Raw genomic sequence first — 16974 nt, 5'->3', positions numbered from 1 at the left:
TTTCTTGTCTAATCAGGAGTGACCTGCTCGCCCTCTGCTTTCCTCTCTGTGCATTAGCAAAGGTGTGATGGTAACACAATACACCAGGATTTGTTACTGTTTGGGGTTGACCAGCCATCTCCTCTGAGTTGGGGGAGGAAGAGAGAGCTGAGGGAGACGAGCTTCACAGTGAAATAATGGTCCTTTTGTTTGTCTTTTCCATAGAGATGGGTTCGTGTTTCATCTTAGGCCCTGGCCATTGTGTTGTTTTTACAAGCTCAGTACAGCCCTGCTTAAAAATACAGCTCCTTATTTAAAGGATTTGGCCATAATGCCACAGGCCTATTCTACTCGCTCCCCACATCCCAAGTCATAACTATATTTAGCAAATCCCACTGTGATATGTGTGTGTGCTGTTGAATTGGATCTCCTGACATCAGGGTTAAAATGCATTCCCACTGTATTTGCCTTGCAAATGCTCATTTGGTATGTTCCATTCCCATAACCTTCTGAAATGTTTTCCTTGTGGTTATTTAATTAGTAGCACCTGTAAAACATTGCCTTTAACCATGTGGCTTCTTTCTTAACCATTATCTTTTTGATTCCTCTTTTATGTTTTCTTCTTTTGATGAACTGATGTTTGGGGACTGTGCCAAATATCGTACAGTAATGTACCCAGGTTTAGCCTCATAACCTTAATTAGATGTGGAATGCTGAGAATGCACTGTTGTGTTTGGTTTTCTAACTTCTATAACAAGACAGTGAACTTCTGGTCACTGCATTAAAAGTTGTAAAACATTCCTTGTGTCTTGAGCATTTAGTTTTCCACCACAGTTTGCTCATGGAAAATCAATGTAAAACCCAGGGTACCCTGATATTATCTAAAGCAATCTGTTTGAACCCAAGTTACCTCTTGTAACAATATGCAAGTTATATTCCAACGCTCCAACCCTTAATTCCTCTTCTCTCCCCTCCTTTTCTCTTCAGAGACGACAGAGTGTTGAAAATGTTAAAGGCTGTGCTGAAGAAGAGCCGAGAGGGAGGAAAGGGAAGCAAGAAGGAAGCCGGTATGTGTGCAGGAACGACCTGAGCCTGCGGGGTGGGCATCGACAGCGGCCCCTCTGCCTGGAGCCTGGGTGGGTGCATTGCTGTGGGAATGGGTCAGAGAGGGTTAGAACCAACAGCGGAGTAGGGGCTACGAGAAACTCAATAAATTTCTGCTCTTTTCTTATAAGAAGTCGGACTTTGAAAATTGAGTTTGGTCTATGAACCAAATTCTTCCCCAATAGGCTTTCAGGGTTCGTCATTTTAACAGGTCGGCCAGACCCAGAAGCAGTCAGATTAAGGACATTGAGGTAGCCTGGTGTTCAGGAATTTGATTGCTAGAAAGCCGTTTCCTTTGTCCCACTTGCAGCTGAATTTTATAGCTTTGACTAACTGCTGGCTGATGGTTCCTTCCTTTTTTTTTTTTTTTTTTTTTTTGAGTATCAGATTTTACTCCCAACAGGTGTAGTCCCACTAAATACGAGACTTAATGCCAGACTTGTAGTTTCATTATGCTCAGTATTCCCGTGTGGAGTTCTAATGCATGTGTGGTCATTGTGGCGCTCTTAGCATTTCATTGCATGGGGTAGCCTCTTCACTGGTTATTTTGGTGATTGCTAGTGTTGCACCCTGGAAAAACCACACTTTGTCAACCCATAAAACTCTGTTAGGCTAAAGTGACATTCTTGAAATGGTGCATTTTATTCTTAAACTTATGTCAATCCTGTTCCATTGGAGAATGGTTGATTTTATTAGTTATTGTTTATTAAATAACGTTTTTTTTTGTGATTTCCATTAAAATGTGGGGATATCTCAAAGTTTGTAGAAAATTGAATTAAAAGATCAGTTTATTTCAGTGCAAACAAATTTTGAAATCCATATATATGAAGGGTCTTCTACAAAAGTTTTTGGAAAATGCGTATTATGAAAAACTATGCATGGATTCCAAAAATATTCACACCAAAAGAAACATCTTTTAATCCCATCATCCATTAACTTTTTGAAGTACCCTTATATAAGTGTGCTTATTAATGAAACATCACCAAATTATGATTAACTTGATTCAAAAGATCCTGTAATATCTTACAGTAATATTTTTAATGTCAGTTGTTTCTGTATTTATGTAAAGGACTAATTGCAAATCTAAATGTTTTGGTTATATGGAACCTAGACAGATTTTCTGTTTATGACTAACTATACCTTAAAAACTCAGTCACTCTCACTTAAAAGTAGAGCCTTTACTGTAGGGTTGCTGTGAAAATTCATTATAAGCTTTTCCTTAGTGTTCGAGAAAACAGATGAAAAGAAGAAAGGGTTTTTTAAATTAAAAAAATTATTTTAAGGGCCAGCGCCGCGGCTCACTAGGCTAATCCTCCGCCTTGCGGCCCGGCACACCGGGTTCTAGTCCCGGTCGGGGTGCCAGATTCTGTCCCGGTTGCCCCTCTTCCAGGCCAGCTCTCTGCTGTAGCCAGGGAGTGCAGTGGAGGATGGCCCAAGTACTTGGGCCCTGCACCCCATGGGAGACCAGGAGAAGCACCTGGCTCCTGCCATCGGATCAGCGCGATGCGCCAGCTGCAGCACGCCGGCCGCGACGGCCATTGGAGGCTGAACCAACGGCAAAAAGGAAGAACTTTCTCTCTGTCTCTCTTTCTCTCACTGTCCACTCTGCCTGTCAAAAAAAATTATTTTACTTATTTGAGAGACATAGACATCTCTCATCCACTGATTCACTTCCCAAATGCCTGCAACAGCTGGGGCCTCCCAGTCCAAAGCCAGGAGCTGGGAACTCAATGTTGGTTTCCTACATGGGTGCTGGGGATCCAAGTACTTGAGCCATCACCTGCTGCCTCCCAAGGTGCACATTATCAGGAAGCTGGAATCAGGAGCAGGGCTGGGACGCAAACTCATGCACTCTGCTATGACATGTGGGTGTCCCAAGCAGCATCTTAGTTGCTGTGCCAAGTGCTCACCCCAGAAACCAGTTTTTAATGATACAAACAGTAAACCATAGTCAGTTCTAACCCTAAGAATCAACCTCTGACTTCAAATAATGTTATAATTGTACTTTGGAGAATTTTAGTTCATCTTTTATTTTTAAAGGTTTATTTTATTTATTTGAAAGGCAGATTTACAGAGAGAGGTAGAGACTGAGAGACAGAGGTCTTCCATCTGCTGGTTCACTCCCCAAATGGCAACAATGACTGGGGCTGGGTCAGGCCAAAACCAGGAACCAGGAGATTCTGCTGGGTCTCCCACGTGGATTCTGGGGCCTAAGCACTTGGGCCATCCTTTGCTACTTTCCCAGGCGCATTAGCAGCAAGTTAGATTGGAAGTAGAGCAGCTGGGACTCAAACCAGCACCCATATGGGATGCTGGTGCTGCAGTCACTGGTCCTTCAGTTCATCTTTCTATCTAGGGAACATGCTCATCCTATGCTGTGTCATGGCCCAAATGTTTTTTTTTTTTAAGATTTATTTATTTATTTGAAAGTCAGAGTTACATAGAGAGAGGAGAGGCTGAGGCAGAGAGAGAGAGATAGAGGTCTTCTATCAGTTGGTTCACTCCCCAATTGGCAGCAACAGCTGTAGCTGCACTGATCCAGAGCCAAGAGCCAGGAGCTTCTTCTGGGTCTCCCATCTGGGAGCAGGGGCCCAAAGACTTGGGCCGTCTTCTACTGCTTTCCCAGTTGATAGCAGAGAGCTAGATGGAAAGAGGAGCAGCTGGTACTCGAACCGACACCCATATGGGATGCCGGCATTGCAGGCAGCGGCCATACCCTCTACGCCACAGTGCTGGCCCCAAAAACATCTTTCTTATTCATTCATTCTCTGAAAGCTGCTTTAAAAAAAAAAAATCTCACCCCCCCCCCCCCCCCGGGCATTTTGGCTCATCTTTTGTAATTTCTACCATAAAGTTGGACCCTAAAGTGTAAGGTCTCCAAGCGCAAACTCCCTGCTCTGTAACAGTCTTCCCAAGCAGAGCTCCCATCCTCTTTGAGCAGTACCAGGATCGTGTGAAGTAGCAGTGCAGTAAGAATGATCTGAGGCAGACAGGCCAGACAGGGAACACAGTTCGCCTTTGAAACTCTTCCAACTTCAGAGCATGTGATTTGGGGTTTTTGTCTCCCTTTGGTCTTTAAAAGCAACTACTGCTTTCTCTGAATCATTTCTTTATAATAAGTCCCACACACTATGACTTTTTCACTAATGCAAACCAAGTTGAAAAAGCAATGGGAACATTTCTCATAAAACATCTGTATGGTATGTGCCTGTTTGCTCTTAACTGGAACCTGGTTGTATTAGGTTGGGAACAAAGCAGATGGAATTTGAAATCCTGATGAAGTTATGTCACAACATGATTGGGGGAAGTACTTGGAATTCGACTGTTCTTACACTGATTTCTGTGCCAGCACTCATTATATAAGTAAATTATAGCTACGTTTCTCTATAAATTAAAGCTGGCTGATCTACTGAGACTACTCTGAAACTTGGATAACAGCATCTCCTGCAATATGGAAAAATGTTGCTCTACTGTTTCCAATTAAAACCAATCTTTGTGGCAGAGACAAAAGAAAATTCATTTTAACGTGCTTGAACTCACAATCATATAGAAATTTAGGAAATATTTATGTCTGAAAAATTGGATTTAGCTTTTCATAGCCTTTGGAGATTGTTTTTCCAGACAACCTTTTACTATACTTTTATGTCAGAACCTGTTTTGAGAATTTGGAAAGTACAATCAGTGTGTTACATTGAATATTCTTCAAAAGAAACCAAATATGTTTCAGAAATATTGAAAAGTTATTTCCTCGGCTCCTATACTTAAAAGTATGTCACATATATGTGCTTTACACTTTGGCAGAATTTAAACAGGTGTTCAAATTCAAGTTACATGCAGGTAACTTTATTGGAAATATATACAGTGAGATTTAACAGAAGGGAATTGACAGAATTCTGAAGAAATCAGCAAAACTTTTTTTTTTTGATGATGCTGTTTTTTTCTTGTACCTAGGAAATGCTTCTAGCTGGACAGAAAGGTATTCTGGGGGCTGTCGAGGCACGTTGGAGAATGCAGTCATAAATACCTGAAAGTGCCTCTTGGAGAACATGTTCACATTCACCTTGTTCCCGCTGTGCCTTCAGTACAAATGAGCACTCTGTTTCTCTTGACCTTGAGTTAGGCCTAAAGGAACAGAAATCAATATTAAACCATAATGGGGGAGAGCCGGGCGAGGGCATCAGTTATTTTTTCCCTTTCTCTGCTCTTAAGTTTGGACACTGATGTGAAACAAGCACGTGAGGCCCGTTCTTTTATTTTGAGACTCTCCAGAGAGGTCCACAACCTTCTACCATATGTTTATTTTAAATGACCTTTATTATCAGAAAACTTTATGGTAACCACTATTAAACTGTTACTTAAGTTAAAAATTAAATAGGTATTGTAAGGTTAGGAGTATTCTGATAATCAAATCCGGACCTAATAAGAGTTTGGAGTGGCTTTAAGATCAATACAGGAAGTTAATATCCTTTCATTACTGCAACACTGTTTAGGAAATGGGTAGGGGGGAAAATGCCACTTTACAATAGGAAATGTCAAAACTTGATGGAATGACTTGAAGGAAGACCTGAGTAGATGGACAGAAATGCCATGTTCCTGAATAGGCAGATTCATATGAAAATTATTTGCATATTTCATTTACTCTAATGAGATCCCAATTTAAGGGAAAAAACCTTTAGTGTTTTTATAGCAATTTTAGGTTTACAGCAAAATTGAAGGTCCAGAGATTTTCCCTGACCCCTGCCTAGCCCCTCCCATTGTCACAGCTGCCCCCCAGAATGGTGCATTTGTTGAGATTGATGAATCCGCATGGATACATCCTAATCACCCAAAGTCTGTGATTTACTTAGGGTTCTCTCACATGCTATGGATTTGGACACACAGATAATGATGAGTTACCCCATCATAGTGTCATATGGAGTATTTTTACTGTCCTGAAAATCATGTCATTTTTTCCCCTAACATAGCATAAAGTTGATTTAAAAATTCCTCTAGAAGGGAAGAATGCTTAAAGCATAGCCAGGTGGGGCAGGTGCATGTAATGGCTGATCCTGCTTCAAATGCCTGGCCTCCAGCTGCAAGAGAGACCAGTAGAGTGTGTTTCCGGATTTCTTAGCTTTATAGGGCAAATCAGACTTTACCTTCACCAACTGGCACTTTGTAGAAGATCTTAACGTTGTGGATATTGGGCAGGTCCTCCTCTCTTTCCAAAACTAACAGTGTGTGTAGTACAGTTCCTGGTAGTAGCTGCTGCTTGAACATAGCAGATAAGTGGTCAGCTAGGTCTTGTGGGTTGTGTTTCCTCTACTGGTCTTGAAGAAATGAAACAATGTTGTCTAACACCTATGTTAGATTCTGAAGTTCACAGTTGATAGTGTTTTTGTTTGTAAACCTCAGATTTTTGCCCTCTCTGTGGAAGCATTAGATAGGCAAGTCCTTTTCCCTTCTCTAGAGGAGACTGATCCCTTTCTGTTTCTGTGTCCTGTACTCTGCCAATTTTGAGTCCATAATATATGTGTATATGTGTATATATATGTATGTGTGTGTGTGTATATATATATTTAAAGGACAGAGTTACAGGGTGGGGGGAAGATGGAAAGAAGTAGAGATCATCCATCCACTGATTTACTCTGCAAATGACCTCAACGTCAAGGGATGGGTCAGGCTGAAGCCAGGAGCCTGAAACTCCAGCTGGGTCTCCCACATGGGTGGCAGGGACCCTAAGCATTTGGGCTATCTTCTGCTCCTTTCCCAGGTGCATTAGCAGGGAGCTGAATGGGAGGTGGAGCAACCGGGACTTGAACCTGTGCTTTGCTATGGGATGCTGCCCGCTGCACCACAATGCCAGTCCCAAGTCCGTAATATTTTGCCCCATCTCTCAAGTTGTCTATTATTGGTATGGAAGTGGGTTGAAGTTAATGAAAAAGGCAAAGTTCAGTGAACTTTTAATTGTGGTCTCACTTCAGTTATAATATAGGCTGATTAAGGAATAGTTTCTTAATGGGTAAAAATAATAACTTTTTATTAGTCTTCCCCTTTCAGTTTAATTATTTGTGTTCTTTTTCAGCAGGGGGGCTTAGTTTGAAACAATTTGCTAAATAGCATTTGACTTTCACCTTTCCCATCATTAAAACCCAGGTGGTTGGTTAAATCCACTTGTAATAGTGTTAATTAAGGTATTGGATAGTCTCTAGGGCTGTGTGTACTGAATTAATCTGTTAGCTTTGCATCTAATTCTTCACTTTGAATTTGAAGTTAAAGGAAGCTGTTTGCCTCTAAAGTTTAAAAGCCATTGATGTGATTGTTAAGCTTGGTATTTTAAGCCGTTCCAGGCTGTAGTCTGGCTTTCAGTGGTACCTTCTAAAAATGCCTCAGTACAAACGATGCTTTGTTTTATCCAGAAAATATGAGGCTGCTTCTGATTACTCTGGGCTGCCTTGCCCGTCTTCTGTGGTTATAGACTCTCAGGAACTCAGTGCAGTTGACCGTCTTGCTGAGCTGTGGGTTTTGGTGTCTTGTTAACAAACTCCAAAAATGTTCCCCAAACAATAAAACAAGCGCAAACAGTTCATTCTAAAGGTGCTGTATTTTTCTGAACCAGGCTTTTAAACATTCTGCAAAATATTAGGGCACGATTTAAGCACAGAATGCAATCAGGCTGGTTTTTAGTAGGGGCAGGAATGCTGTTTGTTCCCTCTGGTTTGATGGATTCCATCTTATTTTTCTTATCCCTCATGCATGTCACAAAGTCTGGAAAAACACAGACTTCAGAATGAAAAGACACAGATTCAGACCTTTGTCTGGTCACTTCCAGGTGAACTTGAACTTGGACAAATGTGTTAGCCTCACAACTGTAATCAGGATGAGAGAACCCGTCTGTAAAAGTGTCTCACTTTGCATTTGGCTTCTGCTAGACATTCACTCTTTCTGTTGTTGTTGTTTTTTTAAAGATTTATTTATTTTATTTGAAAGAGTTATAGGAGAGGGCCATCCGCTGGTTCACTCTCCAAATGGCCATGAATGGCCAGCACTGGGTGAAGCCAGAGCCAGGAGCCGGGCACTTCCTCTGGATTTCCCACCTGGGTGGCAGAGGCCCAAACACTTCAGTTATCCTCTGCTGCTTTTCCCAGGCCATTAGCAGAGAACTGGATTAGAAGTGAAGCAGCTGGGACTTGAACCAGGGCCCACATGGGATGCTAGCTATCATGGCAGCTGGCAACTTTACTCAATACAACACAGCACTGGGCCCTGTCTTTTCTTTCAAGAAAACTAGTAGCATAAAGCACAATCCAAATTCCCTGAAAACTTCTTGTTCCTTCCCTGTTGAAGAGAAGCAGGACTGATAGCCCGATGACTTGCCACTCCCAGAATCTGTCTTTGCCCATCTACTTCAGATACTGAGGATGCTTCTCCCCTGGTTGTCCTTTCCCTCATAATGAATCGGGGAGAGTTCTGAGTCATTTGTGACTTTGTCTGATGGCTTATGCTTTAACATTGTTTATTTTACTTTCTATCCTCTATCAAGTACTTGCATCTTATCCTTTTCCTTTGTAAAATTAAATAGAAAAACATTTTTCCCATGCTAAAGAGATTTCAGGGTCCAGCCAATGGTTTTGAGAATAGATTTCTACCTGTTTATAGAACTTCATTGCAACACATTGTGTGTTAGTGAAGGTGGAGGGCCGCCAGCATTCATTCTCCTTCTAGCATTCCTGTGTGTTTTAGAGAGCGATAAAGGATGAAAGACTTAGAGGAGGAAGGGAACAAATACTGAGCATTTATCATGTTCCAGGCACCTACACATCATGGGACACACTGGTTTGTAATGAACGGCCTTTCTTGTGAGGGGTGTACTTTGGAGAAGCTCTGGACCCAAGGGAAGGAGAGTCAGCCACCCTGATCTTCCACCCTTTATTGCCAATGAGACCTTCAGCAAGACATGATATAACTTGATCATGATAAAGAATTTGGCAAAACTCCTAAACAACACTTTTTTACTTGGGCCCATTTTTGTACATATATGTATATATGTGTAAATGCAGTAGGAAGCTTAAATTTGTAATTCAGAGTAATTTTTTCATTTAAATTTATTTGAATGGGAGAAAGATAGACAGAGGTCCATCTGCTGGTTCACTCTCTAAGTGCCCACTTGAAGCCAGGAGCCAAGAACTCAATCTCTGTCCCCTACGTGGGTAGCAGGGACCAACCACTTGAGCCCGTACCTGCTGTCAGGATGTGTGTTAGCAGGAAGCTGGAATTGGAAGCAGAACCAGGATTTGAACCTAGGTCTCCCAAGCAGTGCTTTAACTGTTGTGTCAAACAGCTGCCTCATTTAAAAAAATTTTCCATTAAAGTGCTTTCATGCAAATACAAAACAATGGTCTTATTTTATATAAACTTAGTTTTCAAAGAGATTCATCCATTTGTAACTTAATTCCCATGGAAAACTTCGTATTTTTTTCCATGGGACCTATTTGAACTTCCTAGAATTGGAATTCTAAGGTTTTATTTCTGTTCTACAGAAATGTTAATTTGATGGTGGAGTAGGAAGGGAGCTTGCTGCTCTAATCTAGGAGAAGATTTAAAAACTTGGAAAGAGTGAAGTCTCGGGGAAGAGTTAGGGAGAAAACAGCAGAGGAAACTCTACACAAATTGGAGGGGCACAGTGGACCTACATGGAGGGTGAGGACATGCGCAACTCAGGACCCCAGTAGCCAAGAGCCTCCGCAACTGTGTTGGAGAGTGAGGTGAGACCAAACTGCAGTAGCCCAAGCCACTGGTGAAAAGGAATGGCTTTCATAGAGAAATCAACAAACAACAAATGCTGGTGAGGATATGGGGAAAAAGGTACCCTAATCTGCTCTTGGTGGGAATATAAACTGGTAAAACTGCTGTGAAAGACAGTGTGGTTATACCTCAAAAATCTGAATATAGACCTACCATATGACCCAGCCATCCCACTCTTGGAAATTTACCCAAGAGGAATGCAATCAGCAAATAAACAAGTTATCTGCACCCCCATGTTTACTGCAGCTCAATTCACAAATGCTGAAACATGGAATCAACCTAAATGCCCATCACTGAAGACTGTATAAAGAAATTATGGGATATGAACTCGATGGAATACTACACAGAGGTAAAAAGAAAAAAAAAATGAAACCCGGTCATTTGCAACAAAATGGATGAATCTGGAAACTATCATACTTAGTGAAATAAGCCAGTCCCAAAGGGACAAACACCACATGTTCTCCCTGATCTGTGATAACAGAGCACCTAAAATGAAGTTAAAATGACACTTTGAGGAAGCAATGACTTAAACAGCCCTTGATAGACTGTCAAGGAACAGGTTTTTTTTTTTTTTCTTTTTTTTTTTTTTTTTCCAATTGTCTTCATGCTATTTATTGAACTCTTCACTTAACATAGAGTTTATCATATGTGTATGAAGTCAGTGGAAAATAGATCTCAGTAAAAAATGGGAATAAGAGGGAAGAGGAATTTTGTAATTGTAAAGCTGTATAATACTGCATACGTTCCTGTGGACTTAATTCCAAGGGCACAGTCTAAAAGCTTCCTCAAATCTCATTAAGCTGGGTGGTAAAAATGCCATCTTAAGTGTTAATTTTAACACTGAATGTGGTTACTTTATCATATATATAGGATTAAGTTTTTTTTTTTTAAGATTTAATTTATTTATTTGAGAGGTAGAGTTACAGATAGAGGGAGAGACAGAGAGAAAGGTCTTCCTTCCGTTGGTTCACTCCCCAGATAGCCGCAGTGGCCGGAGCTGTGCTGATCTGAAGCCAGGAGTTTCTTCTGGGACTCCCATGTGAGTACAGGGGCCCAAGGACTTGGACCATCTTCCACTGCTTTCCCAGGCCATAGCAGAGAGCTGGATTGGAAGAGGGGCAGCCAGGACTAGAACTGGCTCCCAGTGCCGCAGGTGGAGGATTAACGCACTGCGTCACAGAGCCGGCCCCAAGGATTAAGTTTTAAAGGGATCATGTAAATAAGATCAGATGTCTGGTAATAATAATAGAATTAAAAAGGAGAGAATGTTCCAACATAGGAAGCAGTTCACACAGCAGACTCAGAAAGACAATAGCTTTAGATAGCACTCTGACCTCAGAATCAGTCCTTAAGGCATTCTGGTCTGGCTGAAAAGCCCATGTGAGTGTTTCAGGCATGGAAAGCCAAGATACTGTGGCAAAATGTCGTATACAAAGGACCTTTGTGAATGAGACCCCAGTGGAAAAAAGTCATCAAAGAAGGATGTACTTTTCTCTGAAGGGAGGAGAGAATTTCTGCTTTGCTTATGGCCTTGTCTAAATGCTGACAGAGATTGTGGACTCAAAAGGCTTCTATAGCCTTGGCAGCTCATGACAAGAGCCTCGGGTTGTCACTGGCATCATATGTAAGAGTGTTAATTGTTAAATTAAGAACAGGAGTCACTGTGCACTTACTTCCCATGCAGGACCTCTGTCCTCAATGAGTTGTATTATGAGAATTAACTGTAGAACTTGTTCTCAAACAGTTTTTTTTGTTATGCATGTGTGTGCTAATTGTTGAAATCTTTACTTAGTATAGAGTTGGGCTTCTGCATATAAAGTTAATTGAAACTGAATCTTAATGGAGAATGGGAATGGGAGAGGGAGGAGGAGGTGTGATGGGAGTGGGGGTGGGAGGGCGGGTATAGTGGAAAGAATCACTGTCTTCCTAAAGTTGTACTTATGAAATTTGTACTCATTAAATAAAAGGTTTCTTTGAGGAAAAAAGAAAAAAAACATTGTATCTACAAACCATATTAAATCTGTTAAAAACTAATTAAAATTTTTAAACTGCAATTTAAAAAATAATAAAACAAATGAGCAGTCTGAAAAAAATTTTTGATTATATTTAATTTGCTGGCACATGAAGTTCCTGGGTTTGGGGGGTGTGGGTAGAATACCAAAGATTTTGGCCTTGTTGGCTTTTTATTTTGTGGAGTTTGATGTAGCCTGCATTTCTCATCAGAGTATGAAGAGGAAGGGGACGTTGGCTGTGCAGTTGCCCTGCGGTTGACTAAGATGGCCATGGTAGAAGTGGAAAGTAGGACCCTTGTCTCTTGACCCTCCCTCCCACCCTCCCTGTGGTGGCAGCCTAGTGAGAACATACCGGCTGTTAAAGTGCCAGGGGACTCAAGTTCTTGTCTTGTTTTGGAGACCTCAGCATGCAGTCTTAACATTAAAGATTAAACATGTACCTGAACAATTGGTTTTAATTCAGAAAGTTTGTCAGTTTCCAGTTTCAAGGGGAGCTTACTTAGAGGGGAGAAGATGTTTGAACAAGCAATAAACAAACAAACCAAGGGAGCTTACTGCTAGATCAGAACATGATGACACTCAGGCACAGAGTATTCAGGAATGTTGTCACCTCTGATGTGGAACGTGCACTAGGGTGGCTGTGGTGGTTTGGACTCTTGTATGGAGTTTTCGGAGATCAGAGAACTGGCTGACAGCAGAGGCCAGGAGCCTAGATAGACATTCCAGGTTAAGTATGATAGAGCATGGTTACACATGGCTGGTTGTGTTTTAATTTCACTTCCTGAAATTGAGCAGTTTGTAAATGCAAAGTTGCTTTGTGAGGTCTTGTTTCTGTTTTTAATGAGAGTTATTATTTATTTCAAAGGTCGAATGATTGAAACAGAGACAGACACTGGTTCACTCCCCAAATGCCTGCAAAAACCAGTGCTGGGCCAGGCCGAAGCCAGGAGTCAAGGACTCCGTTCCAGTCTCCCACATGGGTGGCCAGGACCCCAGTGCTTGGGCCATCAACCTCTGCCTTCCAAGACACAATAGCAGGAAGCCAGACCAGAAGTGCAGTAGCTGAGACTTGAGCTGGCGCTCTGATATGGGATGTGGGCATCCCAAGCTGCAGCTTAACCTGCACCGTGCCATAGTTCCTGCCCCAAGGGCTTGTTTATTTCCCCAACCAGAGAAACAAATTGCCTAGGTAACTGTAAAGTTATTTAGAAAACTTCCTTCCAAGTATTAGATGTTAGAAGTATTCTGATTTTTGATAAAGACATCTTAAAATCTTCTTGGGATGCCGTGACTAAATGTCATAGACTGAGTGGTTTAAGCAACAGAAATCTGCTTTCTCACGGTTCTGGAAGCTGGAAGTCAGAGATGAAGATGCCAGCATGGGCAGGTTCTCGTGAGGGCTGTCCTGGGCTTGTATAGAGGAGAGACAGCGAGTGCTCTGGTCTCTTCCTGTAAGGGTACTAGTCTCACCACCAGGACGCCACCCTCACCATTCATAAATACCGTTGCCATGGGGGTTAAGTTCCACACGGGTTCCTCCACAGCACTGTATTCCTGTGATCATAGACATCATGCCATATTTCATTGATTATAAAGCACACCACTATTTTGTGTATGTCTAAGGCAGAAAAAGCTGTTGTCAACTGAACTCCCACAATACTTCATCAGTTAAGATTTCTCTTAAACTGATCTTTAGTCATCTTTCTGTTTTCCAGAAAATAAAAGGAAAATAGAAATGAAATAAATGGATTAAGGTATTTTTAAAAACACATTCAGTGTGATTTTTTTCTGGTGTGTGTGCCGAATCTGTTGTTCTCCACACCGTGTTGTCTTCCTGCTGTGAGGCGTTGGGGATGCAGTGTTTTTTGTCTCTTCCCTGTTTTCTGCAGGACTTCATTCCTTGCTACAAATGTCTGTTCTGCAAGGTTGATGTCATCCCTTTCACAATATCAAAGGGAGGTTTTAATGGAAGGCTTTCGCGTAAAACCCGGAGCTTGTATTCCTTCCACAGGGGCCCCTCAGTGGTTTGTAGTTGGAACCTGGAAGGGCCTGCAGTAGTTACATCTTTACTCCGTCATGCATGCTGACCCAGGCTTGCCCAGGCCGTGACTGCCACGGCACAGCTACTGCCTGCGTGCGATGCTGAGATGCTGCCAACTGTTAAGTTATTGTTTTAATTACACCAGATTTCAATGATTATAAAACATACCATTATTTTATGTACTACTAAGGAAGTAAAAGCTGTCAGTTAAACTGCCATGATACTTAGTCACTTAGAGTGTTTGTTATCCTTAAGATTTCTACAACAGAAGTACAGAGGAATAAGTATTGGTCTTTGAATCAATACCCAATATGGTATATGCCCATGGTAGGAAATCTGGAAAATACTGATAAGAATGAAGGAAAATAAAAACAAAGATATTGCGTATCTTCTGCTTTGTCCTACTTACACATAATGTCATTAGTCTTTGCAAAATGTTTAATATTTTATGGGACCAGTATACTATGATTTGTGCCCATTTTCCCCCCAAATTTTTCTCATTCATTAAAAAACCCTCCAGAAAATAAGTACCTTTTGTATGAATTGCTGATTATTTTAATAGAATATTTCTTGGCATGGAATTAACAGTAAAAGGAAATGAGCTTTTTATAAGCTCTTGCTTTTGCCACATTGTTTTCCAGGAAAGCTGTATTGGTACCACCTATATGAGTAGTATGTGAACATGCCTGCTTGCATGATTCTTAAAAAAGAGAGACAGAGATAGACAGAGTAAGCTCCCAGTTGGCTGGCCCAGTCCATAAATATTTGCGACAATCTGCAGGACTGGGCCAGTAAAAGCTGGGTGCCCAGAACTTCATCCTGTTCTCCCACATGAGTGATAGGGACCTGATTACTTGAACCATCCCAGCTGTCTCCCAAGGTCCACATTAGCAGGAAGCTGGAATCAGGTAATCCATTGTGAGACACAGGCATCTTAACTGTTAAGGCTAAATGCCTACCCCATGATTCTTACTATATTATGATTTTAAATATTCTTTGCCAATTATTAGGTTAAAACGTGTTCCGTTGTTTTTAGCAAATCTTTGAGTTTTTGAATTGGTAGATGTCTTTATTTAGTGGTTGTTTATATTTCCTCTTTCGTGGTTGCCTTTTCATGTCCTTTTTATTTTTTAAAAGGTTTTATTTATTTACCTGAAAGAGGAGTTGCAGAGATAGAGGTCTTCCATCTGCTGGCTCACTCCCCAAATGCCCGCAACGGATGGAGCTGGGCTGATCCCAAGCCAGGAGCTTCTTGTAGGTCTCCCATGTGGGTGCACGGTCCCAAGGCCCTGGACCATCTTCCACTGCTTTCCCAGGTCACAGCAGAGAGCTGGATCGGTAGTGGAGCAGCTGGGACTTGAACCGCTGCCCATATGGGATGCTGGCACCTCAGGCGGCAGCGTCACCCATTACACCTTAGCACTGGCCCTGCATGTCTTTTTTATTACTATTATTTTTAGTTGGCATTGTGAGAGCCTTTTGGGCTGTTTTTCTGCTGTGGCCCCTGGTGTGTATTAATGGAGTTTTCTTATAAAGTCACTCATTGGAGAGTTTTTGGTAATACTGAAACTGCCTATGTTTGTGGATGTAAGTGTCTCAATGCATTGTTAAAACTGCACATTTATGCAAAGGCTAGAAATGTGCTACTCTGGATTAGATTCAAGAACTTTATTGAGAACTCCAAATAAAAACATGGAGGCCACTAAAATGAATCATCAAGGGGTGCACAGTATTTGACAGGGTTCTGCCTCTGTGCGCAGCGGAGGGAGTGCAGGCGCCCCTCCCTCGCTGGACGTTCTGAACTGCAGGCAGGGATGGTGCCAGCAGCTTCGCTGTAATAACGAGTTGTGTATTCATAAGTGAGGCTCTTAGTACAGCTCCGTGCTCCTGGTTCCCTTTGTGTAGGGATTCTTTTTCAAACTATGATAAAGTAACAAAGTTTTTCAGAAGTTTTACATCTAGAGGGTAACTTAGAAATTGAGTTCAGTGTTTTTTTTTTTTTTAGAACTGTTTGGGAAAAAAGGCATTGAGCAGCCACCCACAGTCACATAGTTAAAACAAAGAAGGGATCAGATGATCATTTTTGACTCCAAATGGGTTTTTTACACTATGTCTCTGGCTGGCCTTTATTTTTATGACTTCACTGAGTAAATATAAAGGAAAACATATTTCCATGTTTTGTCGCTGTTCCAGGGATAGAAGATAATACACCTCATTTGTATTTCTCTTTGGGGATGTTTATTTTGAGGATTTTTTTTCTTCTCTAGATTTTTTTTTCTTTCTGCTAGAAGGATTATTTCTGAGATTCTGATCATAGTCACTGAGTAATATCTTTATTTTTCTAGATTTTAAAGTGAAATTCTCCTTGGTATCCTTGAGGCTGTTAGGATTTCATCCTATTCAGAAACCAGTTTTTTAAAGCCATTCAAATAGGCCATACATGTAGTAGTTAAACATCCTTAATCGTCAAAGCAAAAGCTAGGCAGTGATATTAAAGCAAAAGTGAAGACTAGACACCATTGCTATTCTGTTTCCATTTTCACTGCCCTAAAGACAGCTGCTGCTGCTGCTGTTTAAGTTTTATTAACTTGAAAGGCAAAGTGAGAGAGAGAGAGAGAGAGAGAGAGAAAGAGAAAGAAAATGAGAAAGAAAGAAAGAGAGAGAGAGAGAGAGAGAGAGAGACGTGGTTTGCCCCATCTACTAGTTCATTCTCAAATGGTCAAAGCAGCCCTCCTGCCACAGCCCAGAGTCCGGAACTCCACCCCAGTCTACCACGTGGGTGGCAGGGGCCCATGCACTAGACCATCTTCCACTGCTTTCTCAGACATATTAGCAGGGAGCTCAATTGCAAGTGGAGCAGCCAGGATTTGAATCAGCACTACGATATGGGATGCCAGCGTTGTAGACAGCAGCTTAACCTACTGTGTCCCAAATGTGTTTTATTCTGTAAGTTACCATGTGGAGTTTTAGATATGTTACATATAAGTGAATACCAATAAATAGACTTCTAAGAAGTTGTTCAATATTACTTCAGGCCAATAGACTATAATTTAT

General features: G+C 41.4%; 1 protein-coding gene across 20 annotated transcripts in view; it reads left to right on the top strand.

Annotated features, from left to right (window-relative positions):
• The window catches only part of TANC1 (tetratricopeptide repeat, ankyrin repeat and coiled-coil containing 1), a 246689-nt gene that overhangs the window by 86054 nt on the left and 143661 nt on the right, over positions 1-16974 (top strand). For 16 of the 20 annotated variants that reach the window (XM_051849489.3, XM_089328272.1, XM_089328273.1 and 13 more), the window contains exon 2: positions 967-1046. In XM_051849489.3, coding sequence (XP_051705449.2) covers positions 986-1046 — 61 coding nt within the window. In that variant the 5' untranslated portion in view covers positions 967-985. Of the gene's footprint in view, positions 1-965; positions 1116-16974 lie in introns of those variants that run through there. The other 4 variants (XM_008258621.5, XM_017342878.4, XM_008258619.5 and 1 more) reach the window with 3 other exon arrangements.

The sequence above is a fragment of the Oryctolagus cuniculus genome, chromosome 3, assembly GCF_051225735.1.
Source record: "Oryctolagus cuniculus isolate XC-2025 breed Fujian yellow rabbit chromosome 3, ASM5122573v1, whole genome shotgun sequence".
In the NCBI taxonomy this organism is placed as follows: domain Eukaryota; kingdom Metazoa; phylum Chordata; class Mammalia; order Lagomorpha; family Leporidae; genus Oryctolagus; species Oryctolagus cuniculus.
This window is presented reverse-complemented; position numbering and strand designations above follow the sequence as displayed.